The sequence below is a fragment of the Sander lucioperca genome, chromosome 15 (genome assembly GCF_008315115.2).
Source record: "Sander lucioperca isolate FBNREF2018 chromosome 15, SLUC_FBN_1.2, whole genome shotgun sequence".
NCBI classification, from domain to species: domain Eukaryota; kingdom Metazoa; phylum Chordata; class Actinopteri; order Perciformes; family Percidae; genus Sander; species Sander lucioperca.
Window position 1 is genome coordinate 25240630 of NC_050187.1, and position 25392 is coordinate 25266021.

Here is a 25392-nt window from a genome sequence, read left to right on the forward strand (position 1 = left end):
CACAAGTCATGTAAATAAGCAAATGACAGAAAACAGTTAAATAGTGGCATGGGTACAGATCATGAACAGCATCTTATACATTTTATTTAAACTTACCTTCAAGAGTGTATTCTGTATGGTGCACCAAGTGCCTGCTGCAAAAATGGTTATTATATATATATATATATATATATATATATATATATATAATGTCATATATGTCATCATGTCATATATATATATATATATATATATATATATGACATGATATATGATATATATTTCAAACAGATGTAAAGCAGAAAGTCAGCATTCTCACCAGTTGATAATCCATGGAATAAAATAAAAGCATTGTTCTAGGACTAATTAGCTCCTAGTATTATTTGTATTCTAAGGAAGAATGTAATTTGTACTAAAAAAAAAAGCCCAGTGTAGCTGTAGCTGCTTAGCAACTTTTTGTAGTTTCAAACAGTATGATTTCACTTTTAACGTTAAAAGAGAAATGGCTTTTAGTTGAGGACTAACCAAAATGTTTGGCAAATGTAACACTACTACTTATCATAAAAAAAGGTTATTATGTTGTTTGATTTGTATGTTTTGTAGTTTTGTGTCTTTATTTAGTTTGTTTTATTTTAATATGTTTGTTTATGATTATGGCATTTCTTGTCTGTGTCCTAGTGTGAAGGATCTGGAATATGAATAATGAGATGTATGTTTGAAATATAATATAATAATAAAAAAAAAAAAAGAAAGGTGACACATGGCACATCAAAATTAGTTTTGTGCACATGATGTGTTTTGCACAATAAACTCTGCATTTAATACAGCATGTGACACTCGATGCCCCATTTCAGCCAAACTCAGCTACAGATTTTGTAATATTTCAATCTTAGACAATTTGGCTACCTGTGTTTACACGGTTTTTCCTGTTGTGTTAGCTGGGGGTGTGAAAGACTGAAAATAATAGTAGTCTACTGTACAATCTTTCAAAATTGATTGAAGGCAAACAAAAACATGAAACAGTCTATAAAGTTAAATTCTGCATACATTTTCCATTTTCAAATTCACAAGGTTTTCACGCACATTGTTTTCTGATTAATATACATCACTTCAGTTAACTGAGATTCAATATGACAAGTTATATTTAGAAGCACAATAACTTGCTTGTCCACTATGATCATCAGAAATAATTTTCAGGAACAGAGTAGTTATAGTATTTTACATGGGAGATAAATACAATCATGTTCATCTTTACAGATCGTTAAAAAAAAAAAAAAATACTGGTACACATAATATCAAGTAGAGCTACTGTAAAGGCAACTGGCAAGTTTAGCATACAGCACAACATGTAAGCACAAGCAATTCTAAAGATTACAACATATGTACAATCCTGCTTGGCTCACTTGTTAACTTCTTCAGAACCCATGCCTGGTGTAATGGCTGTTAAGCTGTAGTTAATCATTCACTGGTAGTACCATGTGTTCACATTGTATGTCACAATAGCACAATATGTGTGCTGTGCAAACGGACGTTGTGTTTACTGGTTTAGATGATCCAAGTTTAGTACGGATCCAGTGTGAGTAACACAGCGGGTTTACCTTCTGTACATTCAGAAGTGTGTCAAATTCGGCAGAGAGAACATACAGTGCTCTATTGTATGTCTATTTAATGATAAATTCAGCGAAGGGTAGAAAACATATTTACAGAGACAACATAAAAACAGAAGAATAAAAAGAAATAATGAAGACAGATGGGGCAGGGAATTACAACAAAGAGTCAGGTGGGTTGAGAGGGGAGTCTTCCTGAAGTGACCAAAACCAGCATGGTGCTGTGCAGATCAATCAGTGAAAAACAGTGTTAATAGGGTGAAATCCATACAGAAGCTGGACAAGAAGCACATTTGGTGCTGTAAATAACATTTCTGTCACCTGCTGTCCAGTGATGTCTTCATGTGGTGAGGGAGCCACAGAGCCTTTGAGCATTAGATAAAAAAAAGTCCAAAATCAGATTAGAGCCTTTATTGTCCAGTATCCCCGATAAATCCACATTTCCAGACTTCTCACACATGCAAACACTTAAAAAAGAAAACATCAGGAGCAACTGTAACAGATTGGAGGGAAGTCTTATGAACACTGCAAACAAGATAATTGATAGATTTCTTTTTTTTTTTTTTTTTTTTTACAACCTAGAGGATTAGCGATATGAGGGTTAGGAGAAGAGGCTTAGATCAATGAGGCAGCTTTGTCTGCAGCATACAGAACAAAACATCATATAAGTGCCTTTTGTGAGTGGCTTTGATAGATCTGTCTATATATATATATATATATATATATATATATATATATATATATATATATATATATATATATATATATGTGTGTGTGTGTTTACTGGACATACTCAGTCTATATAGCGTATATTATAGTAATAATAGCAATAATGAAAACTAAAAGCTGTAATAGCGTTAATGCACAAAAAGTGCAACAGCTTCTTCAGTTAAGAGGAGTATTGTAATGATGCTCTATTTTCTGTTTTAGTCTATCTTAAACCATCTGTATCGGTTTCAGAGTAAAAGCCTTGCACAGCCATGCAGTTAGTAACACTGCTTGGCAGGTGAAAGGCCTGACCTGATGCAGAGCTGCAGTTAAGCTTGCAGCACATTGCCTAAATGGTCTGTGCTATCAATGCTCACTCGTGTCCTAGATTGTCTGATGTACGTGTCACTTTGTGTTTGCATGGTCAGAGCCCTGTGGTGACCTGCGTGACCTCTGAGTTGAGATCGTCGTTGGCAACGCCCCCACAAGAGCGAGAGTCTGACGACCCCTCCAAGGCTAGTCATACCTGCAGAGAGGAGGGAAAAAAAGAGAAAGTATGTTCATGTTATGTTGTATACAGTATATTTATATGTACCTTTTACATGACTGTTAACAGCCATATACCTAAAATGAAGATTAATGTACTCTTATGTCTACAGTAAATTTGAAGCTTCAGTCTTCAGCTTAGCATAAAGACTGGAAATCGAGGGAAACAACTAGCTTTGCTCTGTCCCAAGGTAAAAAAAAAAGTCAGCCGACCACAAAAAACAATTTTGGTTTTATGGGAGGTTATGTGCCGGACTATTTCTTGGCCAGGCAAAGTGACTTCTGTGCAGTCTCTGCTGGTTATCTGGCAACTTCGTGGTGACGACAAGTCTTATGCTGAGCTAAGCTTACCGGCTGCTGGCTGTGGCATCATATTTACTGTACAGACACAAGAGTTGTATCGATCTTTTCATTTAACTCTGGGAAGAAAGCAAATAAGTGCATTTCCAAAAATGTTGAACTAGTCATTCCCAGATGCAATGAATTGGTATGTATACACACAGACAATGTCTACCTGTTGATTGGACCTTTCTCCTGTGTTTGCAGTGTTGTGTTCGCGCTGTGGGAGCTTGCGGCTTGTGACTCCGGTTCGGGACGAGTTCTGCATCTCCAACACTGAGGGACTCGGGGTGCAAAACTCACGGAAACAACGCTTGAAGTTCTCATCGAGGTAGCCATAAAGAACCGGGTTCAGACTACTGCAGGGGATGAAAACAAGGTTACAGTTTAACACAAGAAAATCAGCTTCCCCCTAAAATCACCAACATCAGTTTTACCTTTTATATACAGTATAACATGGGTTGACTACAAGTCAACTGAAGTCATTGCATAAAACCATGTACCAACAAATGTACGTTATCAAAACGTCAATGCAATTTGCTCTTATCTGTAAAACACAATTTTTCCTATAATGAGCATCCTTTTATCTACACTTAACCAAGCTTTAATGATTAATCTCCACTTATTATCCCGGAATTGTTAGGACTAACAGTTTCAATATTACAGAGAAAATATTTGTCTAATGCGTACCTGTTGGTGTAGCCCAGGGCAATGCAGAAGTGCCAGGTGATAGTCTGCAGCGTGGAGCTGGGGATATTGATCAGAGCTGTGATGATGACAAAGATGTGGATGGGTGTCCAGCATACGATGAAGACGGCAACCACCACCAGGACCATGCGGGTGATCCGACGCAGGTTTCTGTCCTTCTCCTGTGTGTGTGTGTGTGTGTGTGTGTGTGTGTGTGTGTGTGTGTGTGTGTGTGTGTGTGTGTGTACGGGAAGGAGGTTTAATGTTTGGGGATAATTGGGAGTACAAGATGAGTGATGGACAAATGACAAAGTACAAAGAGGAAAGCATGAGAAAAGGTGAAGTATGGAAGATAATAATGATGGAGAAGGATGATGGAGGATGAGAGAAAGGATTGGGAGAAGATGGTTAGAGGGCAATGAGAGGAGAGGTAAAGGGGAGAGGATCAAAAGGCAGAGAGAAAAGCAAGATGGAAAGGAAGAAAAGTGGTTAAGAAAAAGTGCAATGGTGGCTGAAGTGCTTTTTAGTAGGAACAAAGCGTATCTACCACCACCTTTATTCCATTTGTATCTACTGTAAATACATCCTCATTAGAATCTGCACATGATTTGCAGACAGCGTTTGGCAAATGTTTTCAAAATTACTGTTTTGGGTCATTTTATCTTCCACTGCAATTAATTAAAACTGAGCCATAACCTCAGGCTTAAGTAGATTTTCCCATATTGCTTTTTTCTTGAGAGCAATGAGTGCACCATATTTGCATGCAAGCTCTGGGCAACCTTGCATTTTGCTTCATTACTCTTAATGATAATATCAATTAGTTATTATGTACACAGCATAGGCCTTGTAGTTAGTAGACCCAAGGTCAGGTATTTTCATTTCCATTTAATTAAAAGCCTTTGGCACAAAATATACAAAATATTGTTTTTAAGTTTTGGCCCATGTTTGTAGAAGAAAAACAGATTTTTCTTAACCTGGGAGCCCGACAGCATGCGCACACTCTTCAGTCGGAGGATCATGAGGCCGTAGCAGACGGTGATGATGAGGACGGGCATGATGAAGGCAAAGATGAACACGCAGATCTTCAGCAGCGTTTCCCAGTACCAGGAAGGGTGGGGGAATATCAGCTTGCAGTCAACAATACTGGAGGCTGTGCAGGGTGAGGAGACACACATGCACACATACTGTATGTTCACAAGTAAACGGAGACGCAAACATTCATTACTTCCACACGAGCAATTTCACAAGTAGTTATTTGTATCCACTCTATTTTCACTTGGTAGTTCTTTTTAATCATCTGTGCTTTATTCCTCTGAAATGTGTTTGCTTAATCTGGTTGTACACAATGCAGTGTTGCACAAGCGTAATTATAGTATTTAGGGTTGAAACTAATATAAATATACATTTTAGTAGTCTGTGCATTGTTTCCATGATTAATTGATCAATTGTTTAGTCTATTAGAAAAAAACAACCAAGGTAACATATTTAATTTGCTTGTTTTTTGCTGCTCCACCAATTCCTGAAGGAAATATCTGGCTTTTTAGTTTCTCTTTAGCTTCATTATGTTCACCAACTAGCTGCTAACTTTATCTGCCTGCTTTGTTAGGTAGGTGCTGGTTAGGTGTACACAGTTGTTTTTTTTAACTGGAAACAGCTAGCTGCTGAGGCTGTAAACCGAACAAACTGTTTTAGCACTAATGTTTTTTCTGTATGTAGCGCTTTGTTTCGTCTGTCTATCTTCAGAGGTTAATGTAATGTGAATTCTCCTCTCCGTTCTTCCGGTCATTTGAATAGAAACTGAATATTGCCCTGGTTGCCTAGTGGTTAATACTTCGACCATGACACACAACATTCGACTCTGACCATTTGTTGCGTTTAATTCCCCATCTCTCTCCGCTCATTTTTTGTCATCTTTCTACTGTCCAAAACTCTAATAATGGCATAGAAATGTCCATAAAATATTTTGTGGCGCTAAAGCAATAAACATATTTTAGCACCATGCAGAGTTACAACTTTACTGAGTCAGTAAATCTCTCATTAGCCTCTCTCCTCCAAACAGAGCGCGATCACACTCAATTTCAGTGGCAGTTGTCTCTCCATTACGTTTGCAGTTACACAGAGACACCGTCAGAGGAGCCTGGCTTTGGTGGCCACTTTAACGCAGACAGTTATATTAGTCACCAACAGGCATATAGCATTCAATTGTTCTTTTGTGCAATTACACCGAAAAACCTAAGCAACTCATCTGGGTTGTCTCCTTTTATAGAGCCTGCTGGAGTACATACTTGCTCATTAAGGCTGGAATGCAGAGAATGAACAGAAAGTGTTTTCTTCCTGTTTTGTGCTTGTATTTGATTGTGAGACCTTGTTGAACTCATCATCTACCAAGGACTAAGAAAGAAATGAGCTCTGTTGTGCATGGTTGCTACTTGAGGGTTGGAGGCTACTTTTTTTAGCTCATAGCTCAGGAGACCTGGTTCTATCCTGTTATTGTTGTTGTCATAAAGGATATACAGTATGTGTTATTATGAATCACATACTGAGTGTGCACATGCTTACGAGAGAGGACTGTGGAGGCCATAAACATTACAGGCAGCCCGATGGCCGAGGAGAGAATCCAGTTGCAGACGTTGACGATCTTGGCGTTACGCGGTGTCCTGAAGTCCAGCGCTTTGACTGGGTGGCACACAGCAACGTAGCGATCAATGCTCATGGTGGTGAGCGTAAAGATAGAGGTGAACATGTTGTAGTAGTCAATGGACATCACCATCTTGCACAGTATGTCTCCAAACGGCCAGGTCCCCATCAGGTAGTTGACGCTCTGGAATGGTAGCGTGCTGGTGACCAAGGCGTCGGCCAGAGCGAGGTTGAAGATGTAGATGTTGGTGGCAGTCTTCATTTTAGTGTATCTGTACAGAAAACATGGATTTGCTTATCAAACAACAGGCCCCTAGGGCACAGACATGTAAAACGCCTCCCACTGCTCCTACAGTACATGAGAGCAAGACCCACGGACTAACTACAAATGACATGACTGCATCATCTGCAGTCGTTTTGAGTGTATTTGTACTCGCTTTGAGTTGAGTGTGTCAAGTAAAATGTTTAAGTAACTTAATGTTGTCTCTGACACTAGAACAGCACTCACAATAATCTGGAAATTATCCAGAAAGTAGCAATAAAGATTTATCCTTTAAAGACATGCATAAAGAAGACAGCACTACAAGGACACACATAGAGTGCCAATAAATTATTTAAATGTGTTGAGTTTTTTTCTGCACAGAAAGAGCCTGAGTTCAAGGATTGTACTCCTGCATTTTGAGCACCATTTGCAGAATTTGAATGAATGAACTCAGGTGCCTCATGAGCTGTGCAGAGTATCCTGTGATGTTTTGTGAAGAACAGCTACCCCAGCTCATTTTGTAATAGCAAACCTCTGGTTTAATCAGTTCTAATGACTCAGTTTTAAAAGAAGCTGTCCACAATAGTAAAGCCCTGTCACGAAGCCACAAGTGGGGAAGTGACAGGACTGTGGGTGAACAGGGGTTTCTGGATGCCTCTCTCTCTCTCTCTCTCTCTCTCTCTCTCTCTCTCTCTCTCTCTCTCTCTCTCTCCTCTGCTCATCTTGTTTTCCCTTCCCTCACAGTGCAGCGTGTGGGCCGGCAATTCCTAATCACTCAACTGTTTCCCGTGGCTCATCAGCGCAGCGTCTTAAGCTTTGGCAGTTCTCTGTTCTGCGCCGGATTGTTAAATCATGCCTGTAGGTGATGCAACATCCAGCTAGTCTTTGTCTCCGAACTTTTTGAAACCCGTTGTTTTTTTGCCTGACCTGCTTTAACTCGATCTTTTGTGCTCCTAAGGAAACTACTGTGTTCCGCTGTGTTTCGACCTGCCTGCTGACGCCGCTCATCTCCTTCCACCACCTGCCGTGCCTGCCTCGTCATCCCTCCCTGTGTCTACTGCCTGCTCTGTCGCCTGTGAGGATTCATCCACCAGCCCAGTTTTGCTGCATTTCCCAGTTCATAAATAAACTGTTTAAATCTTCGAACTGTCTATTCGTCTGCTTTTGGGTTCAAGCCGCAAATTCCTGACAAGCCCTCTTTAACGTTTTAAAATGTATCACACAGAAATGACTTAGGCTATTTATAGAGCCTTTTGTGCAAAAAAATATTATAAAATATAAAATATTTGCACAAATGTTTGCTGAAACGGAACCAAATGATTCCAAAAAAAATGTTTTAGATACACAGATAAAAAGTTGAAGTCCACTTTTCAACATATTGACTGATAGGACAAATAAGTCTCTCCTCAAGTAAACCTGTTTCTCAATCTGTAGTAGCTTTTACCATCTGAATGAAGAGTGAATACATTTCAAGAACAGTCCCTTTTATACATCACAAACATGTCCTTTCAATCATTATTGTGGAAACTGGGAAAAGAAGAGAGGTAGTTCATAGCGTGAGAGAATAGTGGAGTGTTTATAGAAAACAGGAAAAGGTGCGTGGGTCCATTAGCACAGAGGATGGAACCCAGACGATTGAAATGGCTCGACTGTTTAGAGCTCTTGTCAGCCAAGACATATACTATGTTTAGCGTTTGCTGTCCACTTCGTAATGAGGCGAGGGTGAAGCTGGATCACGTCAAAAACATCTAAAAGGATCTATCTTGTACGTCATAACCTTTGTAGACCAAAGGCCCAAAGAAAGTATGTAAGAAGCAACAATTATAATCCAGTTATTATTTTGAGGATTAACACACATTTCTAGGTGACATACAGTGTTCATGAGAAAAATGTAGTGAAAATGTAGTAAAGCTTAGCCAGAGCCTGCAGTTCGACACCACATCTGAAAGTTTGATGTCTGAGTGAAGTATGACATTTTAATCAAGCTGCTTTTGTTTTATATAATGTTAAATGTGCGAAGGTCTCTTACTGCTAGGTCCCCCAATGAGATCAATATGCCTGCAAGCTATGATAGAGCTCCACAGAGAGCTAATCAATCAACAATGAAGCTTTAGTGAAGCTATCCAGAAAGTAGAAGATTCTGCACTTTAATTATACTTTCCCTTATTAATTTTTCACTAAAGATCTAAATGTTTTTCCATATAGGTGACCGATGAGAAGATTGACTCTCCTATCTGATCACTGACTATGAAGCTATCAAGCAGCTTGTTAGCTTATCTTAGCTTAGCATAAAGACTGGAAATGGGGAAACAGTTAGCCTGACATTTTTTTTAATCCACTTAAGCACCTCTAAAGCTCACTAATTATTTATTTATTTAGTTATAGTTTGTTTGTCTAAAAAATTGTCCAACACATAACTCCCCGTAAAGCGCCGAACTGACATTTTTACACATTGTTTTTTGTACAGATTAAACAGATGTGATATAAAATATTAATTAGAGAGCTTTAGATGTGCTGCTGACTGTAGCCTTATCAGACAGGTATTCATTTAATTTAATTTCCAAGGCACTGTTACTGCACTATTCCATGAACAGACAATTTAGACACATCCCTGCTGTAATGTTATTGAATTAATCTGGATACACAAAGTGACAATGATACATTACACCCTCTGGCCTTCATTTTATTAAACCCCAACTGTCATTGGGTGAGGAGGTAATTTACCTATTTTGTTGCAGCACTCTCCTCAATAATCCCAAATCCTCTTAACAACCAGAGATGACAGTGAGTTCATTAAATTCTGATAAACTTGAACACTGACAGCTTAGTGCATTTGTTGTTTCAGGCTTTATTTGAACGGGGACTGACATGCCTCAAGATGCAGTAAAAGCTGTCACCCTAAACTAAGTAGTGTGCTGGAGCTGGTGGTAATTTCCAACATCCCATTATTTACTTTGAGACTGCTGTTAACATGGCTGCAGATGATAGCTTGGGTTTCTCCTGTGGGTTGTACTAAGTCTGAGGCTTATGCATGTCCAGCATGCTATGTGGAGGCTAATGGCCTCATCTCATCGTCTAAATTAACTGAATGAGTTGTTTTATTAATGAGTTTTCAGCTTTAATTTATTCTTCACCCTTGAGGTTTTGTCACACTGATGACAATATACTGACAATACACATATTGTGTGCAAAATGTTGTGCACAACTAGCTTGTAAGCGTTTCCTTGGAGTTTATAAGTCAGTTAAGTGAAATAGCCAAGACTGAGATATGTATCATTCGTTGACCCTCCCAACTGTTGAGGATTTATTCAATCATCACCTACTATACTAACACAGAGTTGTTTCGTTGCAACAAAACTTTTCACAATATCATACTATACGTTGCTGGAAGGTCACATAAATGTTGTGAGAGCCTAAACACAGCTTTACTTGAAAAGAATGGATAATAATGGAAACTAATAGTTGGTGAATGTTATTCAGGTGGCACTACATTTCAGTTAAAACATATTTGCTGTTTCAAATTAGCAGTATATAAAAGTAATTTCTTGGAAAAGAGCTACCCACCAGCAGGTATTTCATCAAATTCAAAACACTTTTATGAGCTCGAATGACTATTGTGTTATATTAATTGGCAACGTAGAGTTACAAAATATTACTTATTAATTTTCATGCCAGCAGTAATCATTTGATAAGCATCATTCATAAAGAGGATACATATCTCCGGCGGATGGTTTATCATTTTGGAAGATAAGAAAATTGAAGCTCTGTTCATGCCACATAAACAGACGACAAGAACATTGTCCCATTATATTCCAGTAAACAGACCACAGATAAAAATGTTTACAGCACATATTCAGCTTATTTTTGAGAGGAAAAGAAAGTGACCGTAAAGCCATAGAGAGACAAGACAAAAGTAACCATCTGCAAAGAGTAAATCTTCATTACGCTGTTTCCGTGAGTAAACAACACTTGACAATAGAAATTGCTCAATCTGCCTCTTAACTACCTTGACTTGGTGTTTTCCTGGACCAGTGAAGCATAGAGGCTGCAGAAAGATGTGCAGTAATGGACCTTAAAATCATCCAAAACAGTCCTTTCAGTGAAATCATGTTTAATTCATAGGCTTCCATCAACCCATTAGCTGTGGTTCCCACCTGGGGGAGTGAGACGCCTTCTCATTTCTCCTGTTTCTCATCCATCTTTATTTTATCTTAAATGAGAAAAAAAGAACAGATTTGATAGCGACGGTAAATTATCCCTGAGGTGATTCTGAAGAGAAATTCTGAGGAGGGTATTACAATCTCATCACACGTGCTCCCAGACGAAAGAGAGAGAAATTTCACCCTACTCTCACAGGCTGTTGTCTCAAGCATGCATTATTCAAGCATCCAAATCATTTGACACATATGCAGATGCACAACACAACTGTGTCAGTAAAACAGTGTCATTTTCCTCATTTGAATACATTTACATAAAGTTAGGCAGTTGAGAATTGTTTGTTTTAGTGTAAACAAATTCAACAGAGATTAATGTGGACATTACGGCAAAATTGTAATTGGTTTACTCCTGTTCTGACTGAAGACCCCAAATAATATCAAATAATATAAAATCTTCTATACGCTGGATGAGAAATTATTGAAATGAAAATTACAATATCCTCTAGCCTGGCTCCCTAATGAGCCTCATCTGTTGCTGAAACTGTAGTCTATATCCTTGACATTCCACTTCCAGGATTGCTCTGTTAGGCCAGATATCCGTTACCTTGGGCTTCCTTTGTGTTGGCATTTTAAACTCTTTATGCATTTTAAACGATTTACGAGGACTATGGTTAACCTTTTCTCAGATCTCTGCAGGTTAAATCCAGATATCTAGCTAGACTATCTGTCCAATCTGAGTTTTCTATTGCATGACTAAAACAACTTTTAAACGTACACATGTTCCACCAAAACAAGTTCTTTCCGAGCCTATTGCTCATGCTAATATTTCGAATTATCAATAAAAACAAAACACAGCCGGTGCGGATGGAGAAAAGGTTGCCCTTTTCTAGAGGCCCCATTCCCCAACATTGTCAGTGTTCTTAATGTCTGTTTAATTATTCATTTCAGTCCAATGTTATTGATAAATGGTCAATAAGGTTATATAAACAACACAACACAAGCTTGTTTAATTTGTTTTATGGGATTGGGATCTGTTGAAAGGGGTCAACCCAATTGTGTGTGTATGTGTGTGATCTTGTCTTTTTTCTGTTGAAAGGGGTCAGCCCAATTTTGTGTGTATGTGTGTGATCTTGTCTTTTTTCTTGTTGTTCTGCCTAGGATGTTGGAGTATCAGTTGCTTAAACAGGGATAGTGAAAACAGGATTGCATCATGTCCTCTCAGCAAGGAGAGGCTGGGCCCCATCTAGAAGTAGGACGATAGGTTAAATAGTTCTGCAGTGAATGACATCAACTCTATTACATTTAGTGCTCTACGTGGGCCCATACATTATGATGTCAGCAGGTATTTCAAAATCTCACATTAACATTTTGTTACTTATTTTGTTTGATTTTGATGCTTGCTCTCAGTTTAGCTTACCCTACCTGGGCAGGTGGTAGGTTCCAGTTAGGTGAGGCTGAGAAGGTAAAATGCCATTCGCTGGAGTAGGGGGAGAAGAGGTAGTAGCTTGCTGTGAGGCTGCAGCTTTCACCTTTTGTTTTTTTCTTTTTTGCTTCAGCTTAATTTAGTTGTGGTGAATTTCCTGGGGTCCATTTTTTGCCTCTGTTTCAGTAATCTTTATCTTAATAAATGCCACCTTTTATTATATTTATTTTTAATATATAAGATATTTCTCACAACTTGAATTGCAATAATTTAAGTAAACAGACTCTTTAACACTATTCACATACATGTTTAGACATTAAAACTCTCCACTGGCGCTGTGTGTGTCATTGGGATGAAACAGGAGAGAAAATACATTCTGCCCACACAGAATGTCCACAGTTCATGAATTTGGGATGCCGCAAGGAGCCGTTCAAATGTGCCTGAATGTTAATGAATTTATTGTTAATAAATTGATGATTGTCTGTTTTCACATGTGAGGATCGTGCTATACCATGGCAACAACAGTGACCAGGCAGGGTGATTCAGTATGATGAGCTCCTCTACTCAAATGTCTTATCTTATTTATTTATTGTTGCTGTTTTTATATTGTTTTCATGATCGATATTGTGCATTGATGAATGAAAGAGTCGGATAAAGGAAATCTTGAAACGTGATAATAACATACAGTATAACATAAGATCATAATGACGCTAAAATGATTTTTTTGTTGGAACATTCCTTGGATTAAATGTTTCTCTGTTAATAAAAAGCTCAGATTTAGCTGCAACAAGAGAAACCTTTTACATTTTTTCAACCTTTTTATTTTAAAATGTACATGGCATGTTTGTGAAGGTTTGCTCGAACATTTGGATGTTCTTCAATCAGTAGCTGATGCTGTCTAATGGGTTCAACATCAGCCATCAACATAATTCAGGTGCCACAGCCCCTAAAGAAGAATGTTAAATATTTATAGAAACCTAATTTGGTTTTAGTTAGCTTCAGTTAATACCACATTAATAAAACATAAAAGAGCTGAGACTATTAATTTGTGTGAAGTGAGGTAGAAAAAACACAAAGGTTTATAAAAAGTAAAACTGGATTAGGATTTATTATATTTTACAGCTAATTACCTGCTCATTGTTAGTTGGTTTTAAATAAACATTTCCTGTGAGTTTGTGTTGCCTGGCACGTTGTTTAATGTGTCAGATTGAAAATATCGGAATGATAACAGATATTAAGAGACTAATAACGTGGCTGGACATTTAAAGCTATAAACACCAGTGTTAGCTTTGTGTATCTATATTTGGAACACGCCTGTAGTGAATCAACAATCTTGTCATCATGTTTCAACAAATGTCAAGATGAACCCTACACATTTGCGGTCAACAGTTTGGAACAGAAACTGATATATTTTCATGGCTTTTCTAGTAAGATAAACATAATTTGTCACTAGTATGCGATGCTGGCTGGTGGATGTGTAGCCCTGTATGATTCATGGGCTGCTGCTGCTGGGTGCAGATAAACCATTAAGGCCTGGTTGCAGAAACAGAGGTTGCTCATGTGAACAGACATCTGTATGCCTCTGGCTCCGACCAATAACACTGTCCATGCACACTGTGCGGAGCATGATGGATTAGGGTGCGCAGGGTGCAACTGTGTGCATGTCTGACTGCCAGGCAGATTCTGAGATTTGTGTTTTTACTGCATGTATGTAATATTCATGTTAGGCGTGTGTGATATGAATACTTTTCTCAATATACACAGTATATGGAATTTTATAGCACGATATTGATATTTATACATACTGTACAATATCATAATATTGTACTTTAGAAAATCAATTTACAAATTGTATGGAAAAAATAGACGGGACTATTTGTTTTTGACTGATTCAGTTGATTATATACCTGACAAATCAAGGTACTCATCACACTGATGATCATGTAAAATCCAGTATTGCTATAAACAGCAAACAGCAAACTCTTAAATGTGGTGACGGTGTCTGCCTCCAGAACCCAGACTGGGGGCTGGTTCCACAGGAGAGGAGCCTGAAAGCTAAATCCTCTGGCTCCCATTCTACTTTTACAGACTCTAGGAATCGCAAGTAACTCTGCATTCTGGGAGCGTAGTGCTCTAGTGGGACAATAAGGTACTATGAGCTCTTCAATATATGATGGTGCCTGACCATTAAGAGCTTTCTAGGTCAGGAGAAGGATTTTAAATTAAATCCTGGATTTTACAGGAAGCCAATGCAGAGAAGCTAAAACAGGAGAAATATGATCTCTTTTCTTAGTTCTTGTCAGCACACACGCTGCAGCATTCTGGATCAGCTGGAGAGTCTTAAGGTGCTGACACACCGAGCCGATAATCGGCCGTTGGACATGAAGACAGATAGCAACTGCATGACCTAGGTCTGGTCAGTGTGTCTGCAGCTTTAAGGGACTTATTTGAGCAACCTGAAGCAACTCCTTGCTTAGTTGTATTAATGGTATTCAGCTGTGGCTGCCACATAACTTCCTTAAGATAAAGTTTTATAAAGATAAAACGGAGTGTATTATCTTCAATACTTCTTGCACAGTCCAGTTTTGAATTAGGGTGCTGTGGCTTCATACGTTAAGCCAGCTGTCAAAAATCTGGGGGTGACGTTTGACTGCAGCATGAAATTTTATAAGCAGATTAGCAGTGTTGTTAAAATTAGCTTTTTCCAGCTTTGTCTCCTGGCTAAAGTTAAGCCCTTACTTAACAGGCGCGATCTAGAGAAGGGAATTCACGCCTTTATTAGTTCAAGGCTGGATTAATGTAATTTTCTGTATGTTGGTCTCAATCAAACCTCCATCTCGCCTTCAACATGTGCGGCTGTTCGCTTTATAACTAATACCTCTAGACGTGTACACATTACCCAATTCTCTACAACCTCCATTGGCTCCCAGTGCGCTTTAGAAATTGATGTTGTGTCTTCTCCCGTCCCGCATTAGAAAACACGTCATTTTATAGGTTAATAGGGAGAAGATGAAGGCAAAGAAGGCAGGTGCTTGCTGCTGTTAGACGGGGAGGAAGGAGCAGAAGGGGAGGGAGAGAGGGGGAGGAAGGAGCCGAGGATAAGGGAGCGGGCGGACGGTGGACGGAGCCTTGGCTCGGAGCTCCCCCGTCCTGGGAGGCTCAGACACGCTGGTGTCTGCTCATAGATGGCCTATACAGTATATACTCAGTCAGAATATATGTATATCTATGGTTTCTGCTGGCGTGGGGGGGTTCCAGGCTACATCCCGATCCTGCAGAGATGCTGGCCATGGAAACAGGGACCTCAAGAAGAGTTTATCAGCTTGTTGCTAAGGAACACTATTGTTAATGTGCTGAAGATCTTCTATGAAGGGTCTCTCTGTGCCCTCGACCCCGACCTTAAATCAACATTTAATTGTGTAACTGTTGTGCACAGCAGTGAAAAGGTCTGGCAGCTTTCAAACTACAAGGACGTTTACTTCAGGAGGAGGTCATCAGTATACCTCTTTGGTTTTTTTTGTTTGCTCATCCATGGCATTTTGCAACAGTGAGCTATTTTTGTGGAAAACCACGTTTCGAAAAGATAAAAAGACGTACGTATGGCTCCAGACAGTTACAAGTAGGAGGGTGTAACAACATCGTCATTAACATTTGGAGAACAAATCTGCGATACCCTCTGGTGATTTGAAATGCCAGCTTTGATGAAGAAGGACATGTTTAACCCTACCTGTCATAGAGTATAAAGAGCAGAATTGGGGTACGTGAGTGAGTCACTTTGTAACTGACAGATGGACAAAAGAGCCAAGAGCACCCATCAATCATGAAGCAGAGAGAGACAAAATCTGTCTTTTTTGTTCCCTCGTCTTTAGTTTATCATCTTTCCTTCATTCGGTCCATAACTTTCTCAGTGCAAAACGGTGACTATAGCTACATTCCTCGAATAATTATTTATTTAATAAATAAATTCTGTTATTTTTCCTGTGATCTCTCCACAGTCAAGGTCTGTAAAATTGTGAGGTTTTATGACCTTACTGTATGTAACTGGTTATGAATGAGGGATTTCCTGAGTTCAAAAGAGCACCTCCTGTTATATCAAGACTGAAGCCTTGGTAATAATCGCTCTTGAAACCGTGGCGCGGGCCTATGTAGATGGCGCGCGTGCTATGAGGATGCGCAGAGACGTTTTGTGTTCGTTGCAGTATTCTCCGAAACGGCAGGCGCCATACAAACAAAATAATCTGTGAATAAGCAAGATGTAGTAGAGAAGAAGAAGAGAGCGAAGTAAAGGAAAGCAGGCTGCCTGGCAACAGTAGTAAACTTATAATGATAAACACCAACGAACCGCCAAACATTGTATTTGTGTAATTATTAACGTCATTGGCGCTTATTAACATTATATCTGCCTCTCGATGTAACGAACACTCTATAAGGGCCGTTATTTAGCTTTGACAAAGCGATCTCACATGTTTTTCTCTCTTACACATATTTAAGGTCATTTGACTCCCTGTGGTCTGTTCATGAAGAATCATCACACAAATGTTTGTACAGGTGAACCTGCTCGGCCAGTCTTGCCAGCCGACCATGTTGAACTGACAGCGCTTGCCATATTACAACAATTCAAAGGTGCACGACTACGCGCCGTGAAAACTTGCGGAGCCTTCGCGCTGCAAACAACAGACAAGGTGACGTCATTTTATGGCTCACACACCTCGGGCCGGGAACACCACGGCGACCATTAACCTAGCTTGACAGCACTCTAATTCTCCAGCAGTGTCCAGTGGTGTTAAGAAGCTCATTACTCTTAGACACACACAGACACAGGAAGGACAGCCTAATTACCTCTCTGCACCATCTATTCATAATAGTCTCCCGAACAAGAAATTAGACTCTTTACCACCCTGTTGTGTGCAGATACACAAAATTAAAAAGAGCAGCATGCAGAATTCCCTTCTCTCTGAGTCGCACAATAAGCTGTCAAACTCTTTCGCGCTGATAATACTAATGATCATTGAAATTCAGGCAGCTTTTTGGTAAACGCACGAGTCAACCAATTAATCTTCATTAATTCACTGATAGTTTTATTGTTGCCGGTGAATTATTTTTTTTTAAACTCACTTTGTGCCAGGTGAGTTTGACAGTGCTCGAAAGCAGACAAAGTAATTGCAGCGTAAAATCCACAGGCGAGCAGCAATTATTGAGCTGTCCACTTGTCATTGGTTAACATCAATCATGTACACAACGGCTGCATGTTCAGTGCTGTACAGCTGTTAGAAAACTGAGGTCAGAGCGCTCAGCCTCAATTGTTTACAGCTTGTGAAGAAGTTAACAAAAGGATGTGCCAAGCACTGTGCACTAAGCACAAACACACACAAAGGAAAGCAACTCTAATATACCGATGTTACTCTGGGTTGGTAGGAGGTTCAGGGCTGCAGAAAGTGCGAACGTCTGCTGTTGGTTCAGTGGGTTTTCCTTCACAGCTCTTCTTTTAAATAAATCTAGAGCTCACATCTATAATGCACGAGGAAGTTCATGAATACACATGAAAAGTATCCACACTTTTTAAGCAGCCAGGATCTATTCACAAGCCTGTCGTCAAAGAGAAGCTTTAAAATTAAGTCAGTGATCCCGGGGGTTGATATGTGTTTTTTCTTGGTAAAAAGAAATACTATGCATACCCAGTGACTAATTTGTGTTAATAAAGGGGATGCCATTCCCTTTATCCCACACATGTCCTGTTAATTTATAGTGTGTAAAATAATTCTAGGAATTAAAATGCAGTAACTCTAAAAAAAATAAATCAAACAGAGCTTTTGTTTTGCATAAAGTGTGGCTGTTTTAAAGATAGGTTCCCAAGTCTATTTTAAAACAATACTGACATGCCCGTATGTACATTGAAAGGATTAGCTGTTTTGTTTGCTGTAATTATTCCTCCTGTCCACGCTGGCCTTTAAGAAATCCCTTCCTAAAGTGTCAATATGTCCCCTGTCACTTGTTTTTTATCCCCATCACTTACACTGAAATTGCTTTAAGAAATGGCCAGTATGGACTAGAGAAACAGAACAATGTAGTTTGCTTGCAATCAATACAAGTACTAGAAATGATTTTAAGCTGTCTGAATTGTTTCCGAGCATTAAACTGGCTGTAGACAGGACATTAAAAGACTGCAGGTTAGTTGTTTAAAACTCAGCCTGAGAGTATTAGTCATGTCGGGGAACGGGAGCCACAAGAAACCCATTAGAGACAAACATTTCTGAGAATCTATGACATTTGTCTTGTGAAGTAGATTGCGTTGACTCCTCATCATAACATCATATTTCATGTGACTGGGTTCAAACTCTCACATAACCAGCAGGGACACAGCTGTTTGAAAGTTACTTTGACATCAGAGAGGAAAGTCATGGAAAATTTGGTAAGAGGTAACCGAGTTATACACGGCCACATTTGTTGTGCTGCTGCAGTACATGCGGTACAAACAGCAGTTTACAGCATCCTGGTGTTCAAAAGCTTCTTAAGCATCCAAAGTTGTAGAAATGCTTCACCTGCTGAATGCAACCGACCAGGTACAGCTGCTCATCTAGCTGGATGGTGGATGGAGACAGGGGTTTGGGGTGGTGGTGGAGTCATTTTGCAATCATCATGCTCAAAACGCCTCCCGGTGTTTCCATGGTAACAGAAAGCACTCTGCACTGGTAGCATATTCCTTGTGGAACCCAGCGGTTTGCTGTTCAACCGCAATTGATTTTTCCAATTGAGCGTGCAGATCTCTGGATATGTTTGCCCACACTCAGTTTGCGGATGTAAGTGTGGAGCGAACAGACGAGGGACAGAGAAACAAAAGGAAAAGGACAGGGAGATAAAGAGTGAGAGGAAATGGTTTATGGCTTTAAGGTTATCAGACACTAAGGGGGAAAACATCTCACATCAGAGTTTAAAACTACATTTTTATTTAACAGTATATATCCACTGTGTGTTATTACCTAAAAGGCTGTTAACTCTCGATGTGCCGACAGAGAGAAAAGACCAAAAGACAGGCAGAGAAAAGAGAGAAAAACAAAGAGGTTGATGCATGCTAATGACCGTGATGGATTGTGGTTGTCAGTGGAATGAGACACATCATTTACCTTCCTCCCAATTCCCTTAAAACTCTAAGTCAGTCGAAATCCACAAAACTTTTCTCAGTCACAAACATGCTCACAACCACGCATGTCTGCACACTTAACACACACTGCTGGCTAAGTCAGTACAGTTTCATTGGCAGGAAGTAACACATTACAGTTACTCTAGTTACTGTAACAAACATTTTTGAGAATTTTTAAAAAGAGAGAGGCTGCATGGGTGGACTGGTTATAGTGGGACAGGACAGTAAGGCGGAGTGGACTGGTTATAGTGGGACAGAGAGGTTGGGTGGACTGGTTGTGTTATGCTTTGAGAATGAAGGAGCAGAGAAGTTGAACATAGAGCAGACTCAGATGTTTAGACAGCTGAGTACAACAACAAACTCACTTAGGCTATTATTTGTAACTCATTCAGATGAGAACATGTCAGTGTGTTGCCTAGCAATGTAGCATCCTAATTTCTCGTTCATTCTAGTGGGGCTACAATAAGGAAGGCAGTCGTATATTTCAAATAATTTATATAAAATATTGAATAAGTATATATCAAACCTGGGAACTGTGGTGCAGTGGATATGACACATGCCTTTGGTGTGGGAGACCCGGGTTTGATTCCCACTGCGATACATCAACCAATGTGTCCCTGAGCAAGACACTTAACCCCTAGTTGCTCCAGAGGTGTGCGACCTCTGATATATAGCAATTGTAAGTCACTTTGGATAAAAGCGTCAGCTAAATGACATGTAATGTAACTGAGTGATGTCATCTTACTAGTCTGTAAAGGCTACTTTGACATGTTAACACACTTTATTTTATAGCCTGAAAGTGTTATTTAATTTAATAGCTCTATCAATTAACATCATCTCCCCTTACTTTTTTAAAATGTAACCCTGCAATGTTTACTCTGAGTCCATTTCAACAGACCTAGTTTTTTTACTTTTATCTGAGTACATTTGTCTTTGGGAAATGTCTTTGAAGTAACAGTGCTTTTACTTGAGTAAAATATTTTAGTACTCTTTTCGTCCGTGGCCCAATGGGCAGATCTGTCGTAAGTAATTTGAGGTAAAACATATCTGGCATAAACATATCTGGCATAGATGTTTGCATTCTTTAGCAAAATAGAACTATTTCGGGAAGCATTCAGACTGAAGGGAATGATGTGTGCAGTCGGGCAAATGAGCATTCGCATCTGCCCGGCAACAGTGGATGGAGTGAGGAGAATTATAGTAATATTCTCTACATTTAACAACCTCTTTCAATTTCCAAGCCATTTTAGCACCTGTCTGACAGGTTCAGCGCAGCAAATCCTCCACACGGCCACTCTTCACTGATTCTATCAGACCTACAAAGTAGGCCGAAGTCCGTAATTACAAGGTGGAAAAATGAAAAAGGACCACTCTCACCTTTACCTCAATCCTTCTCAGCTTTCTCATTGCTCACCATCAATCTTTCTCGCCTCAAGCATCCACTCATGTCTAGCTTTTTTCCAGGTTCATCTGTCCTCATTCTACTCCAACTTTCATCTACTCAGTGACTTTTATTACCTGCAGGCTCATCTGGAATGACGTAGCATCAGCTGGGGAGCATTTGACCAACATAAATTTCCAAATTTGTTAAAGGTACCACCTGCAAAATCCACCTCACTGGGCTGATGTTATTAGCACAATAGGTGATGCTCGATGTAACTGTCTTAAGTGTATTCATATTCTGAGTTGGAACTTAAATTGTTAATATCAATATCAATGTATGAAAATGGGAAAAATCTGAGACTTTTACACTAATAGATCTTCCTAATACTGAGTTATTTCTCATGAGTCCTTAGCCAACTAGTTTCTCTAAGTTAAAAAAGAGAGTTAATTTAGTCTGTGAAATAACTGCAAGATCACAAGAAAGAAAAGAGCAAGTGGCCAGGGACATTTTTCATTTGTGCACCACTAATCATGTATTAGTATCTCTTACTCCTTGTGACAGGTTATTAAAGAGAATTAAAGCTCCTCCTGTGATAAGATCTTGAAAGTATGACGTTTGTTTGAAACCAAGTTTTAAATATAAATTAATGAGATGTCGACATGTTAGCTGAGCAAAGTGGGGGTCATATTGGAACATTTTAAGTCTTTAAGATGAAGTTTAAGAGACAAAATAATACTCATCTTTTGTATACAACCAGCAATGCTGGAGTAAGTCTACCTTTCAGCACATCGGTTGTATGGCATCTGCTTGTTTTAAAAGCATTTCCAAAACTATTGAAGGCCTCTCATCTAATTTACATGAAATGTAGAATAAACACAGCCATGCACAAGGGTATGGAAGTTTATTGGTCTCTTTATTCAAATGGCAATATATTTTGCAATTGTCAATTCAATTAGCAATTTTGTCATTCAATTTGAATATGCATTTTGCAATTGACAATTCAATATGCAAAGTTTCAATGCAATCCTCAATTTGGTTTAAATTATTTTGACTAAACATTAGAATGAAATCTTAATCAATTGCATTTCATTTTGCCATGGATTTTTGGTCTCTTTTTTCAATTGGCAAGTCATTGTGCCAGCTAAACAGCGCCCCCAGTCTATTGCATTAACATTTACTTGGTCACCGCGCTTTTTTGGTCTCTTTATTCAATTGGCAATGAAAAATGTCAAACGTCACCAAGCGTTAGGACGTTGTAAGAAAACATTTTTCATAAACATACATAAACATTACCTTAAGTTGTGCAACTTAACTTTCAGAACTACAAGTTTCAACCTGAGACTGATCTGTATACAGTATAGGCCTATATGTAAATATTAGTTATACTCAACCTATTTTCATTTATATATTTTGATTACAATGTCACACAGCTCTGTTACACTTATGCTAGTAGATCGTTGATCAGCTGTTTCTCCGTGGAGAGAGAGAGTGAGAGAAAATACCGCGCGACAGTCAGCTGTTTTTCCGAAGGGATAGTCAACAGGTCGGCTCTTTAGATCAAATTGTGGTCACCACTACGTATTTTCTCGTCTTTGTTTTTGGTAGTTGTTGTGTTTGGTGTAGTTTCATCCTCCATACAACTCTGTGATTTACTTTTGTCGGGTCCGCTTCGTGGAATGGATGATTAAGTTAGACTCAATGTTTTCTGTTGAGATGCTGAAGCATTGACGTCATGCTATTATTGTGGTACGCTAGTTAGATTTTGCAGTAGACACACTGTACAGAGTTTTCGTTTTAATTACATTTGAACTGATTCCAAACTTTGGACACTTTCTGTTGTTTTCTCCAGCTCGTCTCTTCTCTTAGCCCCTCACTATTTACGTTATTTCTTCATTTTGTAATCTGCGCCGTCAGTCTTCATGGCATGTGTCGCCAGCAGCGTCAGCCTGGTGTGCGACAGTAATAATCATCAGTGTGGAAACACCAGCAGTGATACAACGTTGGTAACGTTGATTAAACAAAGCTTCGAGGCAAATCATTTTGCATCGAGGTTTTTTAGTAATCGAATTATTTGAGTTACTCGAGGAATCATTTCAGCCCTACCACAAATGTTAATGCTATAGACTGGGAGCTCTGCCAATTGAATAAAGAGACCAAAAATCCGTGGCAAAATGAAATGCAACTGATTAAGATTTCATTCTAATGTTTAGTCAAAATAATTTAAACTGAATTGAGGATTGCATTGAAACTTTGTATATTGAATTGTCAATTGCAAAATATATATTCAAATTGAATGAGACAATTGGCAATTGAATTGACAATTGCAATATGTAAATGCCATTTAAATAAAGAGACCAAAAAACGTCCATACAAGGGAACACAAGCCACTGAAGCAACCATGCATATGAAGACAGCAGCATCTGATTGGATTCATGGTCAGTAAAGTTTTTGTTTAGCACTCACATGGGAGTAATATGCAGCATCCTCACATCGGTGCGATTTTTGCGAGTTTAGTGTTGATATTGTAGATCAAAGAGACACAGAGAGAGCAAGTGTGTGCTGTGTCTGTATATATAACACATACAATAGTATTCCTCTGTTGTTATGTCTATTGGCTGTTGTTGTGTAAAACCAGTTCCTCGCCATCCCCTCGCTCGGCTCGTTTTTTGCGCGCCGTAGCAACTTGCTGCGAGGTTGGAGGCATTTTACGCACGGTAGCTGAGCTGGCAGCATTGTCAGCATCGCATTCACATGGTCTCACTCGGCCTCATTAACACCCTCTCACTCACACACGCACACACACACACACACACACACACACACACACACACACACACACACACACGCACACCCAACTTTATGGTTAATATAGCAACAGGTTGCCGTAGAGTCCTTTCCAATCATGTTAGAGAAGGATCTGTTTAAAAAGTGCAAAAGGCCAAATTATGCGCAACACAGCTGAGAAAACACATCAGTGTTTTTGTAAGTACTTTGCTGTCTTACCTGACGATGATATACATGACCAGCACGTTTCCAACTAGCCCCACCACGCACACTATGGAGTAGAGAGCGGTGATGACAATCGCTATGATAACCGGGTTGGTGTCGTCTTCCAGGCTGTTGGTCAGTCCCCGATCCCCGTCGCATCGCGCCTCCGCGAAGCTCGTGGTGTTGTCGTCGGTGAAGTTTCCACAGAAGCTGCTGTTGTTGAAAAGCACGGGGAGCTGGCTCCGGTAATTCGCGTCCGAGCCGTTGCCTGCGGTCTCCATGGTCCTCGTTCGGTATGTGCCGTACTGTAGGTGCTGTGCGCGTCTTTCGACTCCCCTTGGGTGCCCGTCGGCGGACTCGGTGCCTGTGATGCCCCGCTGAGTGCTTGTCTGGTGTTGGCTTAAAGAAGCGCTGCGTGTCAGGCGCGGGACGGACCGCCGGTAACGTTAAATCTCACAGTGTGGAAGAATGTTGCCGCGTGTGATGAGGGTTACCACGTAAAGCCTAGTTTACTAACAACCCTCGCGCGGCACAGCGAGCCTGCACAGAGCAGAAACAGGACGTGAAAATGAGTTAGTTCGCTCTCTTTCTTCATTCCTCCCTCGGTTCCTTCCTCTCTTCTTTCCTTCCTCCCTTTTTCCTATACTTCATTTCCCCCCTTTCGCTCAGGTTTTCGTATTGCGTCATTGTTTACTGCGTTTTTTTATTCCCTTCCTTCCATTCTTGCTTCTTTTATTTTTCATTCCTTCTCCCTTTTCTCTCTCACTTATCTTTGTTCATTTTCTCATCCTGTCCTTCCTTCTATCTTCCCCTTCCTTGCTCCAATCATTCCTTCCACCCCGCCCCACCTTCACTGCTTTCCTCCTTCCTTGATCCTTTCCTTATTTCATTCCTTCCTCCTTTCTTTTCTATACTCTATACTATACTTTTCTTGTACCATCAGCTTCTCCATGAAGTGTTAATTAGTACTCATCATTGTTCTCTGTGGATGGACCTTCTTACAGTCAAGAAGAAATAGCCATCTTATGTTATTCATTTATAAAGCCCTACTGTTGAAGCTTCCAAACAAACATTTTTTTTCTGTTATTTAAATCTAGTTCACTATCCAGTAACCTTAGGTATCCCTCATTTGTACTCACTAATGTTGGCAAAACTGGTTTCAGGTACTATGCACCTTTTAAATGGAATGAAAATGCCCTCAAACTACATAGAATCATACATTCCTCTTGGAGATTTTAAAGCTTTTTTATCTAATGTTTTCTTATGATTCTTGCAAAAGTTTTTTTTTTTTTTAATTCCTTGTTGTGTAATTGTGTTGTTTCTGTTTGTGGCATTTAAGGCCTTTATTGGACAGGACAGCCTGGGCATGAAAAGGGAGAGAAAGGGGGAATGACATGCAAAAAAGGCCCGCAGGTCGTACCCTAACCCGTGGCCACTGTGTTGAGGACTTGTGTTTTTGTGAATGTTTCTTGTTCTCAGATCTCTCTTATTTATATTTTAGATATCTTATTAAAGATGAAATATATACAAAAATAAC

The 25392-nt window shown here is 39.5% G+C and overlaps 1 protein-coding gene across 4 annotated transcripts; it reads right to left on the reverse strand.

Moving 5' to 3' along the window:
• Positions 1–906: 906 nt before the first annotated feature.
• On the reverse strand, positions 907–24628 carry oprm1 (opioid receptor, mu 1). Of its 4 annotated transcripts, XR_004106532.2 has the most exons (8): positions 23871–24136; positions 6426–6775; positions 4841–5016; positions 3870–4048; positions 3355–3538; positions 2672–2820; positions 1908–1951; positions 907–1807 (listed from the first exon to the last, which is right to left on the reverse strand). XR_004106532.2 is itself a non-coding variant. In XM_031308435.2 (7 exons), the coding sequence occupies exons 1-7, from the start codon at positions 24134–24136 to the stop codon at positions 1756–1758; spliced, it is 1251 nt and encodes a 416-aa protein (XP_031164295.1). In that variant the 5' UTR covers positions 24137–24628; the 3' UTR covers positions 907–1755. The 4 variants fall into 4 exon arrangements, 2 of the variants coding, with proteins under 2 accessions (XP_031164295.1, XP_031164283.1); XR_004106529.2 differs by having other exon boundaries at positions 907–1951; positions 23871–24626; XM_031308435.2 differs by lacking the exon at positions 2672–2820 and having other exon boundaries at positions 23871–24628.
• Between the last annotated feature and the right edge of the window lie 764 nt (positions 24629–25392).

Coding starts and splice junctions, on each gene's coding strand:
- oprm1 (XM_031308435.2), bottom strand. CDS start 24,136: ATGGAGACCGCAGGCAACGGCTCGGACGCGAATTACCGGAGCCAGCTC. Junction 6,776..23,870: donor GTCATGTATATCATCGTCAG/GTAAGACAGCAA, acceptor TTTTCTGTACAG/ATACACTAAAATGAAGACTG. Junction 1,952..3,354: donor GAGAAAGGTCCAATCAACAG/GTAGACATTGTC, acceptor TAATGCTCAAAG/GCTCTGTGGCTCCCTCACCA.